The sequence below is a fragment of the Leucoraja erinacea genome, chromosome 5 (assembly GCF_028641065.1).
Source record: "Leucoraja erinacea ecotype New England chromosome 5, Leri_hhj_1, whole genome shotgun sequence".
NCBI lineage: Eukaryota > Metazoa > Chordata > Chondrichthyes > Rajiformes > Rajidae > Leucoraja > Leucoraja erinaceus.
In genome coordinates, this window is record NC_073381.1 from 42,699,226 (window position 1) to 42,714,876 (window position 15,651).

Consider the following 15,651-nt stretch of genomic DNA (forward strand, 5'->3'; position numbering starts at 1 on the left):
TTAGCATTAATCTCGGCCATGAATGTCCTAACTTTGGTTAGTTTTGTGACCAAAGTTATTTTGTCCATTAACACATTGTACATTCATCATCAACACTCAACCTGTGCATGTAACTCAACATGTGAAATAAAAGCACAATGAGTTATCATTTGAGGATGCACAAAGAGGTAAAAGAAAATAATCAGAAACCCAACAGTTAATAGGTTTACCTGCAGTGCCCACGGGTCTCTTCGGTTTGTTGAATATTTGTTCACCTGGGTTGTGTGGTGGAACTCCATCCTGTCCTTGTCTTGCCAAAATCGGGTCATACTCTTTTCCATCATAATTTGCATCAAATAATTTCTTGAACCACTGAACAAATTCAAAATTGTCTTGAAACTTTCCTTTCACTAATCTTTCAACAGGAATAATCTGGAAAAAGAAAAGCAATAAGCTTAATTTTGTCTCATTTTTCTTAACCAAATTATGTCATGTCAATCTTACAGATCAAATCCATTGAATCATTGGTGATTTTACATGTGAATGGCTTCTTAAAAGATGTAATTGCCATTAGTGTTTTACATGGACAGATATCTAGTTTCCTTTCTTTTAGATTTTCAGCATTTGTTTTTCTTATGGGCCTGTCCCACTTAAGCGACTCTTCAGGTGACTGCCAGGGACTAGTTTTAATGGAATTCACCTACGACACCTGGCGACAACCTACGACAATACTTACGTCAACCTATGACAGCAACAATTGTCACCACTATCGCCAAGAATTTTTTAACATGTTGAAAATTTTGCTGCCGTTGCCTGTAATCGCCAAAAAAAAAATCACCTAAGTGGGATAAGCCCTTTAGGTTAACACCTGATTTAACCAATTGAACCAACATGGTATAGTGGTGCAGCAGTCAGTGTTGTCGCCTAACAGCTCCAGAAACGTGGATTTGATCCCAATTTTTTGGTGCTGTCTGTGTTCTCTCTGTGATCATGTGGGTTGCTTCCTGGGGCTCCAGTTTCTTCCCACATCCAAAGCTACCCCATGTAATCTTAGACAGCTCCCTGGGCCAATCCATTAGTCCCATTTCCCACTTTGATTCCCTGCATCGTTGCAACTTATTCTACCACCTGGACCTATCAATGCACTTTTGTTTGTATTTTGCCATTAATCTACAGTAATTTATAGTTGCCAGTTAATCAGAAACAAGAGCATCTGGGAACCAGATTGGACCCAACAGGCCAAATAGTCATAGAAACAGGCCCTTCTGCCTAACTCGTCCAAGCCAACCAAGATGACTCATCTAAACTAGTCCCATTTCCCACGTGTGGCCTGTATGCTTCAAAACCCTTCCTATCATCTCTGGCAACTCGCTCCATATACCTATCACCCTGTGTGGAAAAAAGTTGCTCCTCATATTCCTATTAAATTTTTCCCCTCTAACCTCAAACCTATGCCCTTTAGTTCTTGATTCACCTTATCGGGGAATTCTATGCATTCATCCTATTTATCGTCCCATCATTTTATGCACCTCTATAAGATCACCCTACAGCCTCTAAGGAATAAAAGTCCAAGCTTGCTCAATCTCTCCCCATTGCTCAGGTCCTAGAGTCCTGGCACATTTCTTTGTTCACTGTTCTGTTTTTTGGGGTGTATGACAATAAAACACTCTTGACATCCTCGTAAATCTTGAAATGTCTTGAACTGTAACATGACATCCGAACTTCTCTACTTAATTTCCTGGCAGAAGCATGCCGAAAGCATTATCACCCTATCTACCTGCAACGTCACTTTCAGAGAATTATATATCTATTCTTGGGTCATTCTGTTCTGCAACAATCCCCAGGGGGCTACTGTTCAATATGAAGGTCCTGGCATGATTGAAATTCACAGAATGCAACACCTCACTAATTAAGCTTCATGAGCCATTACTTGGCCCACTTGCTCAGTTGATCACGATTTTGCTTAAATTCATGATAATCATTTTCAATCCATTCCACCTATTTCAGGGTCAGCTATAAACTAATCATGCCTTGTACATTCTCATTCAAATTATTAATATAAATGGCAAGTTGCAACAGGCCCAGCACTGACCCGAGGCACAATAGTTGGCGCAGGTCTCCAGTCCGAAAATCAACCTTCCTCCTCCAACCTCTGCTTCCTACCATGTCAATTCTGTATCCAGTTACTAGCTCCCCCTGGATGCCATGCAGTCTAACCGTCCAAATTAGCCTACCAAGCTGAACTTTAACAAAGTCCATGTAGTTTATGTCTAAGGCCTAATCCTATCAACCTTCTTGGCTACACTAAAAAACAATCAAATTCACGAGAGTGTCTCCCATGCACAAAATCTTGCTGACTACCATAAATAAACCTCAGTCTTTCCACATACATGTATATCTTATCCCTCAGAATCATCTCCAATAACTTTCCTACCACAGATGTTCTGCTTTCGGATCCATTGTTCCCAGGGTTTTCTTTGCAGCCCTTCTTTTGCAGAGGCATAGCATTAGCCATTCGTCGCTCTTCCAGCATCGCATTCATCTCTAATTGTGATTCACATATCTCAGCTAGGACACCTGAAATTTCTTGTCTAACTTCCAAATGTCCATGTATATATCTGATTAGGTCTGTGAATTTATCTACCTTCATCCGTCTTAAAATGTCTAGCACTTCCTTGACCGTAATATAGACGGTCCTTAAAACATCTCCATTAATTGTCCCAAGTTGCCTCATCTTCATGTAGACACAATGAACTGCTGATGCTGGTTGTTCAAAAAAGATGCAAAGAGCTGGAGTAAATCAACAGGTGAAGCAGCATCCACAGAGAACATGGATAGGTGGTGTTTTGTGGCTGACCCAAAATGTCGCCGAGTCATGTTCTCCAGAAATGCTGCCTGACAAACTTGAGTTACTTCAACGCTGTGTGTCTTCCCTAGTCTTCATGTCTTTCACCACAGTAATAGTAGAGGAGAAAAATCTATTGAGGACCTTGCCCATCTAAAGCGGCTCCACTGTTTGGTTTCTGAGGGGCCCTATTCTCTCTCTGGTTACCCGTTTATCCTTATTATACATAAAATCCCTTTGATTTCTCAATCCTATCTGGCAAAGCCATCCAACGCCCCAAATATAAATGCAATAGGTCGTTAGCAGAGACATGGGGAAACTGAGCAGAAAAATGGTACTTGATGACTTGAGAACAATGCATATTATAATCAAAAAATATATACAAAAACAAATCTGTGAATTGGATAATTCACTGGACAAATGGTGGCGATATTTGTGAATAAAGATCACGAAAATCAATCAAAAATGTTTTGTTTGGCCTGGATTTACAAAATGCATAGTGTAATGTTCTACACAATGCTTTTAAAGAATGATTATGGAAGCGGTAAAATATCAGTTGTGGATTGGAACTTGTTTATCAGCAGAAAGGAGATGACTATTACAAATGTGAAAAGATTGTTTGGAATGGAATGATCCCGTCTCACTTTGATTCCTCCATTTCTTTTTGCATAATCTTCACTGGTCATTTTGCGTTCAGAGTTCTGACAAGGAGATTCTTCAAGAACAAACCAGTCGCCTACATAAGTATGTAGCATTAAGAAAATCAAAGTCAAGAGTAAAGTCTAAGTCAAAACTTTATTAAAGAATGTGTTGAAGCTAAGTCTTTCTTCTCAGGCCTGGATTTTGCTCAGTAAGGTCTGCTACATTTACCTCACAACCAAGCAGTCAGGGAGCTCTTACTCATGTAAACTTGCTAACTCTGATTGTCCTGATAAAGCGCTGAGTGATGATAGGGCCTGGCAAGATTCAACTAAGGCATGCTGATGGGCCCAAACAAGACCTGTCCAAGAAACTCTTCTTAAGAAAGTTGACTGATGGCAAAGCCATGCCCTTGCTTTGCAATCTGTCAAAGCTGTCAATACCTGGAAGTGTTTCTGAATTTTCGTGACATTCAGAAACAATTGCAAACTGTCAAAAATGAAAAACACAATTAAACATTAGAAAACATTCATAATATAAACAAAATTAACTATAACAATGAAAATATTAACATTTATTGAATCATCTTATCTTTATTCCTTGCAGCTGTATAACACCAATTGATAAGAATGTGTTCCATGCCACGTTCAGTGACAAAGTGCAAATTGGATACTGCCAGCAGAGTTCTACCGTCAAATTCACAATTTCCACATTTAGGTTTGAGTACCAAATGTGTCCATACGCACAAGGCAGATGCTAGCAGTTCCTTATGGAACAACCACCAAAATCAAACTAAATTCAGCACATTCATTTTGTAGGCTAAAAAAATATTTTTCTCCCCCAGCAAATAGCAGACATGTGCACAGTCAAACAATTGCAATAGAAATTCTTCTTCATACATGCAACTGCTTAAGTACTGGATTGAAAATTAATGGACAGTGAACATCTAATACATGCAATAAACAATATGGTCTTCAATTGAAACCATATAACTGTGTTGATGAATATTCTGAAATTAATTTGCCTCAAGGTGTTTATTCCATATTCTCCTGCTTTTCACAAAGTAGCCACGATTCCTTGAAGAGTGAAAACAAAACTGAAAGATTAACACATGGGTATCAACCTATTGTTAACAGCAAGCTGCAAGGGCAATTTAATCTGAAACTAGAATAGATGCATTCTTCTTTTTGACAGTGAATGTTAACAATGTCATAATGTCACAAAATGTTGCCTTTAAGAAGGCCGAGGTGAGCTTTGTTTTTCTTTCGAAGTCTGAAGTCTATTTGGTGACGACATGCCCACAGGTCAGTTTGAAGAAGGGTTTCGGCCCGAAACGTCGCCTATTTCCTTTGCTCCATAGATGCTGCTGCACCCGTTGAGTTTCTCCAGCAATTTTGTGTACCTGCCCACGCTACTGTAAGTCTTGTGTTGAAGATGTTGAACCAAATCAATTTGGTATGAGGATAACCGTGCTCCCATATACTTGATGTCTTTGTCCTTCTGGGAGTCGTTGGTTGCTGGTTTGGAAAGAACTATAGAAAATAACTGCAATGACATAGTATTCATTGAAAACTCTGGGACATTTCTCCCAACATTTACACCACTCCCCATCTGGTTTCATGGAAGACTTTGCATGTCAATTGAGATAGGTGTGACTTTATTATATCCTGTGCCTAGGTAATAGATTCAGCCGGCGAGTTTTATTCTTTTCTGCTGTGGTTTGATAAAATGAAATTATTTCATAAATCATTTCAGAGGGCAGTTAAAAAATAATAGGATGGGTTCAAAGCGAGGCCAGGCCAGTTAGGGAATGCAGGATTGAAGGAATAGACTTGATGGGCCAAATGGCCTAATCCTGCTCCAACAACCTATGAACTTATTATTTTCAGAACTGATTTTATTACTATCTATTTATTTATTTCAGAAAATACTTAGATTGAATTCAAAGCTTTTATCTATGATTTGACTCCTATGCTCTATTACTCGCCGAGTAACAGTTAGTGTAGGCATGTTACAAAACTTACCTTCAGCGGCGCTGCAGGTCTGCCACTGGCCGTGTGCGCGACTTTGGCGCCTTTGAGTGGTGGTGGGGCGGGGTTAAAATGCGTTTTTTCTCCTACCTGTCCTGGATATATTTTCTCGGAGTACAAGCTTTTGCTGAAGAATTGTTCCAACGGCCGTTCTGCGATTTTTTTTTAAATCGCCTGACAATTTCAGCACTGGAATAATTTAAAAATCATCTTCTAAAGCCGTCAATGCCGACAACGGGGATGGATTTCACGTACGGGACAGGTAAAGGAAAGCCGTTTATTTTACATATAAACGTGCTTCTTAGGATGCCTTTAATCCAAATTTTACGTTGCGAAACGGTGATTTAGGACCAATACGAACTGGCAGTATTTTTCCTGCCGATATGGGGTTTAAATTCACCGCAACTGCAACGTTCCAAACGATCGCGTTCCACAAAATCCCACTAGCAAGATGATTTAAATGGCCATTAATTTATGGGAATTAAACACTAAATTCCTTCCATTTGGCCTATAAATCCATGCCAATGAGATTTTAAAATCATGTTATATTATGAATTCTTGTGTGAATGTTATTTGGATGCTTAGACTATTTAAAAATGTTAATCTTTTCTTAAGAAATGGATAGATGTTTAGATCTAGTAATTGATTTTGTAATAAGCTACAATTGGGTAACCAACTAATTATATGCTTTAATTTCAGGTCATCCAAGTAAGATTGTTTCATATTTGTTTCAGAATGCTCCAATCTACAATAACTGAAAATTTATTTCAGTCTTAATTTTTAAGAAAGTTATGGGCTTTTAAGTGTCCTTTTAACTGATCACAGCTTTTGTGTTAAGTCAATGGAAAAGTAATAGGGAACACGATGCTAATTTCCGAGTATGAAAATGGCCATAACTTTTTTAATACTGAAGATATGGAAGTGAATTAGGTGTCAAATTAAACTTCTTTTTATGCTTTATCTGATGGGATAAATTGCAGGCTTGATTTTTAAAATCTCAAAATGTTGTAACATTGTTAGTTAGTGCTGCATTCTAATCAGTGAGAACAACGCCCAGCTAAAATTACGTCATTGTACATAATCGTTACTAATGCCTGACTTAACTTGTTTGTTTTCAATAGAATAACTATACATTGGAATGCTATGCTTGAATTATCACTATGTCAGGTATTAATTTAAAGTGCATACAAATATTCAAAATGTTTGTTTCAAAATGCATAGACTGAAGCAGATTATTCACATTATTGAGCATAAGATCTAGAATGCATTTAAACTGCTGAAATCAAAAATATATTTTTTGGGTTCAGCAATTTAAATGCTGAAATTAAATTGGCAAATCAAAGTGAAGCTGGTGATAAATTCAGAGAGCAATTGGAATAAAACATGTAAGAACTGACCAAACGTAAAAAAATGAATCAGGAAAATGATTTAAAAATTGTCTTTTTAGCATGTGTCACATACTGTTATTGTGTCGTGGCAAACTGTGACCGACATTCATCAGGAATATGGAAATAGGTGTGGGCCATATGATCCACCAAGCATGTTACTAGTGTGTATAAATCTGAGAAACTGAAATTCTCCAAATGAATGTGCTGCGGAAACGATTGATATTACCGAATAGCATGTCTCAGTTTTTGCAATAAGCAAGTTATCCATTGCTGCTGGACTGTGCAAAGAAAGATAACCTACCTTGAGAAGGTTTTCCTCCTGATTTCAGTGTAGTTTATCCTCCACATACAGATGAATGAGGTCTGTCATCGAAAGGGGGAAATCACAGGACACTGTCCTTTTAATAATGTTCCTCGCAACAGCCATGTGATCTCCCTCATTCCCACACTGTACACAAGTCATCGATCCAGATTCCCTCCTTAGGTTTTTTTTGACAGAGGTGGCTGAAAGGTAGACCGAGGTGGTATAACGAAGGAGAAATTAAATAAAATTAACAATTAAACTCCAAGTACTTCAAATCAGCATGAAGACAATGAGGAAAGAAGACAGAAGTTCTTAATTCAGAGGATAAAATATATTTAGAGTGGGGAAGTATCAGTACCAAAGGTGGGGCACATATATTTTTATTCTCCAGAAAAAAGACATTTATATCAGGATCATGGGGAAAATGGTGATGGGGATTTCTGTGAATTGATTTACATACCAATTTACAGAACTGATCTTGCAAAAGATGTATTTGCCTTTGCAAATATATCCTAACAGTAGTGTTCGAAAATGCATCAAGATACTCCCAAGTAACAAGGATTGTAGCTAATCTTGAAATGATCAATTCAGAAGTCATAGATTAGGTAGAACAACCTTTGTTTGGTTGTAAGTTGCCAAAACAGCTAACATATTGCAGGAGTGAAATGAACTATATTATCCTTCCACAATGTCTTGCTTGGAGATATGTACATCGAAGAGAGCTACCTCAAAGAAGCAAATTGTTGTCTCATATAACGCCCTAGATCCAATCCATTTTTCATGCGTCTCCTCTTAAAATGTTAAAGAGCCAATGCTGAAATCAAGTCCTGATTCCAGATTTTAAGATAAATAAATTTCACAAAATATCTAAAAGTGGTACAAGGAAGTCTGCACTTGAACTCCAAAGTACAGTGGTTGCAGCACCAAAGTATATCAGTTTCCTGTGTTGCAAAAATAAGCACCAAGAGATCTACTGAGAGAAGATTTTAAATGATCACAATGAAACTAAATATTAACTGGTATAAAAGGTTAGATAAAATGGTAAATATCAAAAGCTAGTGCGAAAGATCTATTTATAGGGGATAATGAACATCTAAAGAAAAGGGTAGAACCAATACCCAAAGGTATTTCAAATACTTCTTAATTCCAAGTGCATTTTATAAAACACTATAAATAAGATTATAAAGTGCTTGGGATCCCATTTAGACAATTAAAGCAATAAATACCTGACAACTAGCCTTTTCTAGGAGGAATCAGATATCACAGTTTAAAAAAAAATCAAAAGAGAAAGGAAGAGAGAATGGTCAATGTGCAAATGTAGAGTATTATTTTTCACCCAGATTATCAACGACAAATCAAAGCTGTGTTAATAGTTCAAAACAAAAAGATAAAGGTGATCAACCCAGAATTTTCTATTTGAATTATACTCCTCTTGAAAATCTGAAGTGTTATATATTCTGTACAAACACTTTGCTGAAGTGCCCCAACATAAATACAAAAAGTATGATTCTCCAGAGATTTACACCTAACTCAACTTTTATATTAACCATTCAGATTTGGAACAGTGGTAAACAACTTCAGTCTTCGATGATTTTATGCCATTTGTTGATGCATAAATTGAACTCACTAACCAAGTGGTCACCTGTATTCAATTTTTACCTTTCCATTCCTAACCACATAAGGAGGGGTATTGCTGTGTGCATTTAATACTATTGGTCAATGGAATATGCAAGTAAATATTTAAAATCTGTATTTTGCTTGCTGCTTGGTGTAAAAAAACATACTACAAAGTAGTTAGTTATGTGACATAAACTAGTTTTCAGTTAATATAGGTAAAAATAAACGAAATATCAAGCAATAGTAACCTTGTCTGATTTGTTATTTTAAGATACATTTAATAGGCAATGTAAAAGTCATATTTTAAAGCAATATGCGTGAATTTGTGGAGCCCAGGGTAGTGGATGGGAATAGGATTCAAATAAAGGGAGAATTTTAGATTTCAAAGAGAACAAGACAGAATCAAGTAGCCATTTAGTTAACTATAGGTAGAATGAGATAGGAAAGTTAATGTTAAATGATAAAATGCAGTAAACAAATTTGAAGAAAAATGGTTAAAAAATAAAAAGATTGGACCTGAATGCAAGAAGCTTTTGTAATACAATAGAGGCAATGTCATTAATTAAAAAAACAAGTTTGACTTGATAGCTATTGTCGAGAGCTGTGTCGAGGATAGCAAGTAAATATTTCAGGTTACTTAACATTAAAGTATAAGCAAAATGAAAAAAAGGTGATAGTTATCGGTTGGAGAAGGTATAAGGGAAAGAGTTGGTGATCCTGATGAGGATACTTGAAAAACAAAAACAACAGCCTGGTTGGCAATAAGAATTAATAAATGAAAATGTGAGTGGTTGATAGGTGGCATTAGCAAACATCCAACTGGAGAAATAATTAATCACAAAAAAAGCTTGTAGTAAAGACAGAAATGATGAGGAATTTACATCGAGCACAAAAAATAAAATTGGCAAAAAGTAGTTTGGAGTTCACATTTTCAGACCATGTCCTGGAACAATATTTCATGATACCAAACAAGGACACTATAACTTAGACCTTGTATAATGGCATTGATAAGTAATCTGGGCAAAAGTACACTGGGCAAAAAGTGCTCTGGGCAAAAGTAATCACAATGTGATAACGTTCTATTTGTAGCTTGTGAGACAAACAGATGAGCCATAAGTTGAGTTCAGAAAAATAAAAAATAATTATGTACATGTGGGAATTTAAAAAAGACAAGGCAGAGCCCAGTAGCTGTTGGGGATTAGTAGAAATATAACATTCATTAAATGACAAGCAACCAGGAAATGCTCGCGTTCAGAGGTAATTTAGTGTGCTGGATTACAAGGCATAAAATGTAAGTATGTAGAAAGTGAAAGCAAACAATTGGGAAAATGAATGGTATTTATTTTGAGGAGAAACACACCAGGAAGCTGAAATTGTATAGGGCTTTGGTTAGATCTCATTTGGAATATTGTGGGTAGTTTTGGCCCTCATATCTGAGGAATGAATTACCTGCCTTGCAGTTAGCGATTCAGAAGATTGATTGTTCCATTTGAGGATGAACTATGCCAAAAGGAAGACTGGCCTACATTTTCTGTCTTCCAGGAAATCTCTTCATCTGATGGAGTTTACAAGATGATCTCTCTGACACAATATATTCAGTTGGGTTGACGAAGTAGATGCTGAGAGGCTGCTTTCCTTATCTGGAAAAACTTGGTGTCATCGTCTTCTTTGACAGTCATGTGGGGTCTAGGTAACTTGCTATTTTAGCTTTGGTTCAGTGGGTTCTGAATTAACTGAAGGGTTTAGGCTGAATCCACAAACTCTGCCACTTGTGTAGTCTGACAGGGTAGATTATATGAGATATAGTGAGCACTTTCCAATAGTTTCGGTATGCTACAATTGCAGAGTCTAAACAAATTTGGTTCCTTCTTCAATGGTTCTTGTCCATGTTGAGTGGGTAAGAACTACAATTCCCATGAGTCAGTGAGTTCTTGAAACAGTTTGTCTTCCTGGAATCTTCCTGGGAGTGTAGTGCTTGTTCCAGGAAATAGGAGTCAGACATGGGGCTAATGCAGCAATTCAAGGAGCTGGTTGGGCATGATCAGAGCCTCAATACTGGGGATGTAGGGCCCAAGATGGAGAGTGACAATAGTTTGGCTATCCTGCCAAATGATCCGAGGAATTTTGTGGAGAATGTGTTGGTAGTACTTAGTGTGGTTGTTCATGATTCCAAAGCATAAAGGGGCACACTAGCACCATGAACCCGGTGCTAGGTTTGAGATGCTGTCTGTGTGTATACTCCCAGACTAAGAGTTTGACCACTGGGAAATGAAGAAAAAAACTTTTGATGCAAAGGAATATAAACCTATTGAACTAATTGTCCAAGAAATTAAACTGCCTCAACAACCGTGGTTGTAGATGCAGGACAGACTGCATTTTTAACAGAGTCTCACCTCCTCACTCCACAACTCTTTTCCATATCCTATAAAGACACTACATAGCTCTACTAGGGAATAAAAAAAGGAAGGAATCAGGACATGTCAGATAAACCAAAATAATGAGAGAGATCATGTAACCTTTGAGGAAGATACAAAAGACACCTGTGATTTCTGTTGCTGAATGACAGACCCAATTCTTCTGAAAATGGAGGATGTATGAAAACATAGAAATTGTAGATATTTTCTGGTATGATGTCTTGATGGATCATATGATGCAGAATTGTGCAAATATTATTTTTTAAGATATTGAAGTTTAAAACCAGATTACTTTGCTAATTGCCTTTGTATTCAACATCATGTGCATATTAACATTATTTGCAATCATAATTATTTTGCTTAAACTTTAAAAGATAGAAAGAACTCCAGGATATTTAACCTCATTTTCTGATGGTGAAATATTTTAGGGAAAAGTTATCAAAATTCAAAGTTAACTAATTCATAATTTTCTTTACCAGATGGATAACCAAACAGAAGCTATAAAGACACAAACATTATTTCCTGAAACAAACATAATTATTTCAAGTTCTTAGCTTTAAAGCTCCAAAAAGATAAACCTTAAAAGGTTTTTGAGGCTAGAATTTAACTTTCCTTATTTATACACCAATGATTTAAAAAAAATACGAAGGCTTTATAATTGCCATTGTAATTGTTATTCCTTCAACATAATTAAAATGTACTTGTACCAACTATTGCAACAAACTATGGCAACAAATTCAGGCCTCTTTTGAATGTGTTTTTTTAATGTGTGCACGGAAATGAATTGGAATGATCAGTTTGCATATATGCTGAGAATAAAACCAGAACCTAGAAGTGGAAATTTAGGCTTCTATGCCTTACATTAAAATGCAAAATTAAAACAGATTTTAAAAACAATACAAATTACAATATTTGAAAGAGAGTAAGCCAATTAATGAATATAAATTAACTAACACTATCATCTGTTAGAACATGAACTGGTACACATTTAAATAGTAGTCATTTACTGGAAATATTAAAAACAAAATAGCAAAACAATCACAATCAAGTATTAGTGCAAATCAAGCAAAATAACAGAAGCTAATTTCAAAACCACGATTACTGCCAGATATCACATCTCATTTTATCAAGCTCTTTCAATCTTCTAATCCAAAACTTGGTTTGGTCGAAGTTCTAATGGCATTTTATCAAGATAGAATCACCACAAAGGTAGACAAAAATGCTAGAGTAACTCAGCGGGACTGGCAACATCTCTGGAGAGAAGGAATGGGTGACGTTTCGGGTCGAGACCCTTCTTCAGACTCTCCAGAGATGCTGCCTGTCCCGCTAAGTTACTCCAGCATTTTGTGTCAACCTTTGATTTAAACCAGCATCTGCATTTCCTATACATAGAATCACCACAAATATGTTTGAAAATATATGAATTATTTACAATGAAAAGACTGAAACAGAACAGTCACCAATTGGAAGTGAATAATTGTCCAGAGGTTTATTTTATATTTTAAATGAGTTTATAGCATTTGGAATAAAACAGGACATTTTCTGAACTCTACTGGTCGAAGAGTATCCATGAAGAGAAAACTAAAATTCTAAATTGTAAACCTTTCATCAGAACTGGAACATATCACAGAATTAAAAAAAAGAACAGAGAGGAAAGAGAACACATCTATCAATCAGACACAGAGTTGCTTCAGTGCAAAATTATGCTTAAATAACAGACATGATATTAACAAAAGGCAACTAAAGCCACCAACAAATCAAGATACTTATTAACGGAAAACATGTAAATTGCTCAAGATATGGATAGAAACATAGAAACATAGAAAATAGGTGCAGGAGTAGGGCCATTCGGCCCTTCGAGCCTGCACCGCCATTCGATATGATCATGGCTGGTCATCCAACTCCGTATCCGATCTCTGCCTTCTCTCCATACCCTCTGATCCCTTTAGCCACAAGGGCCATATCTAACTCCCTCTTAAATATAGCCAATGAACTGGCCTCAACTACCTTCTGTGGCAGAGAATTCCACAGATTCACCACTCTGTAAAAAATGATTTTCTCATCTCGGTCCTAAAAGACTTCCCTCTTATCCTTAAACTGTGACCCCTAGTTCTGGACTTCCCCAACATCGGGAATAATCTTCCTGCAATCTAGCCTGTCCAACCCCTTTAGAATTTTGTAAGTTTCTACAATATCCCCCCCTCAATCTTCTGAATTCTAGCGTGAACAAGCCGAGTCTATCCAGTCTTTCTTCATATGAAAGTCCTGCCATCCCAGGAATCAATCTGGTGAACCTTCTCTGTACTCCCTCTATGGCAAGAATGTCTTTCCTCAGATTGGGAGACCAAAACTGTACACAATACTCCAGGTGTGGTCTCACCAAGACCCTGTACAACTGCAGTAGAACATCCCTGCTCTAAAACTCAAATCCCTTTTCTATGAATGCTAACATACCATTTGCCTTCTTCACTGCCTGCTGCACCTGCATTCTTACTTTCAATGACTGGTGTACCATGACACCCAGGGGTCGTTGCATCTCCCCTTTTCCTAATCGGCCACCATTCAGATAATAGTCCACTTTCCTGTTTTTGCCACTAAAGTGGATAACCTCACATTTATCCTCAGTGGGGAGCAAGCAGAAAGAAAGGAAAGCATGAAAAACTGGCAACAGCTTTGACTTGTCAAAACGCCTGGCTATGGATATTGTTTTGCATTTATATCTGCTTCCAAAAAAAATATGAAAATAATTACTCCCCATCTCTTCACTTATTTACACACTCAAAACATTGACTTTTCCCTCACATCTGTCAGTTAACAGGGCATTTAATTTACTGCAAGTGTTGGCAAACAAACATCCCCATTTCCTTTTATACCATTCCTTTTAATTCCACTGCACCTGAAAAATCAAAAAAGCTCATGAATGGTCCAAACCAGAAATATCAATTTAACCAATTTTTCAACAGACACTATTGCATTTGCTCTAAATACTTTCTTTTACATTTAAAATGGCCAGATTCTTAATATTTATTTCTGAAATATAAATTTGAATGTTATACATTTTAAAAATACTTTGGATTTCAATGTTACTGGCACAGCTAAAATAGCTCAGTAAACAGATGTCAAAGTGCACCTTTCCCAACCTCGTCTATTACATTGTGTGCTCCTAATGTGGACTCATTCACCTCGGTGAGCCCAAGTAGAGACGAAGTGCCGTTTCACACAACACTTGCGTTCTGTCCTCCATGGCCTGACAAAGCTCCTGGTTGCTAACCACTCCACTTCCCATACCAACCTTTCTGTTCTGGGCCTCTCCATTGCTCATTGTCACAGGTAAACGAGAGGAACAGCATCTCACATTTCACTTGGGTAGCTCAGAACCCAATGGTTGGAAAGTTGATGTCTCCATTTTCTTATTTCCCCTTTTATCCCAATAACAGCCTATTGCACTTTATCTGTTTATTTATTGTGTGTAGATATGTGGTCTATAGTATATAGACACACTGAACTTGTATCTCCTGTTCTGTATTATGTTTACATATTCTGTTGTGCTGCAGCAAGCAAGAATTTCACTGTCCTGTCTGGGACACATGACAATAAAACACTCTTGACTTGACTTTTATTTCCCATTCTCCATCCTCACCTATTTAAATGCTTCTCTCGAGCTTTAAATTTCACTCCCTCATTTTCTAATCTGTCACCCTTTTGTCTCCTATTAATCTCGAGTCTTTTTACCAAATTTACTCATCTGCCAATCACCTCTCCTCACCAGTATCCACCGGGTCTCTAGCCAAGCTATGCCCCTCCCAAATTTCTCTTTTCCAGCTTTCTGCCTTATATTCCTTCAGCCCAGAGATCGATGCAAACCTGAAATGTCATCTGTCCACTCCCTCCAGAGGCTATCTGATCCATTGAGTCTTTCACTCTTTTGAAGGCAAAAAGAGATTGCTCATTAGAAAATCCTTAAAATGTTTTTTGCTTGCAGGAAGCACTTCATATGCCATATTGAACTGACAGCCAAGAAGGAAAAAGGGAGACAAGCAGCAAGAAAATGTAACAACATTAAACAGTCCCATTTACTAATAAGAAATATGCAACTTTAATCAGATGTTGAGTACATACTTTATCAACATTCATTTTCTTGAAGGCTGCCTGTAAGACTTTAAAATGGTGGATATATTCATGCTCCAATTTTGCCTGGAATTTGACTTTCTTTAGATGAATGCAACCCGGAAATAACATATCCATAAATTGACAATATGCTGTTCCTGTTGGAAAAACAATCCAAATTTTAGAAAATACTCAAGAATTCCAAAATATAGGCAGGCAGTTAATGATTTAAAAAAATATATGGACTTTATATTTTAAAATACATGGAATGGATGCAGTGGCATAACAAGGTTCCAATCATCTTTGAGATTTGTGGCAAAGTAGGAGG

At 37.0% G+C, this 15,651-nt stretch overlaps 1 protein-coding gene across 1 annotated transcript in view; it reads right to left on the minus strand.

The window, feature by feature from the left end:
• The window catches only part of mapre3b (microtubule-associated protein, RP/EB family, member 3b), a 68,567-nt gene that overhangs the window by 24,748 nt on the left and 28,168 nt on the right, over nt 1-15,651 (minus strand). The window contains exons 3-4 of the mRNA XM_055635438.1: nt 15,336-15,481; nt 210-411 (exon numbers count right to left, since the gene is read on the minus strand). Of these exons, the coding sequence (XP_055491413.1) occupies nt 210-411; nt 15,336-15,481 (348 nt within the window). The remainder of the gene's footprint in view (nt 1-209; nt 412-15,335; nt 15,482-15,651) is intronic.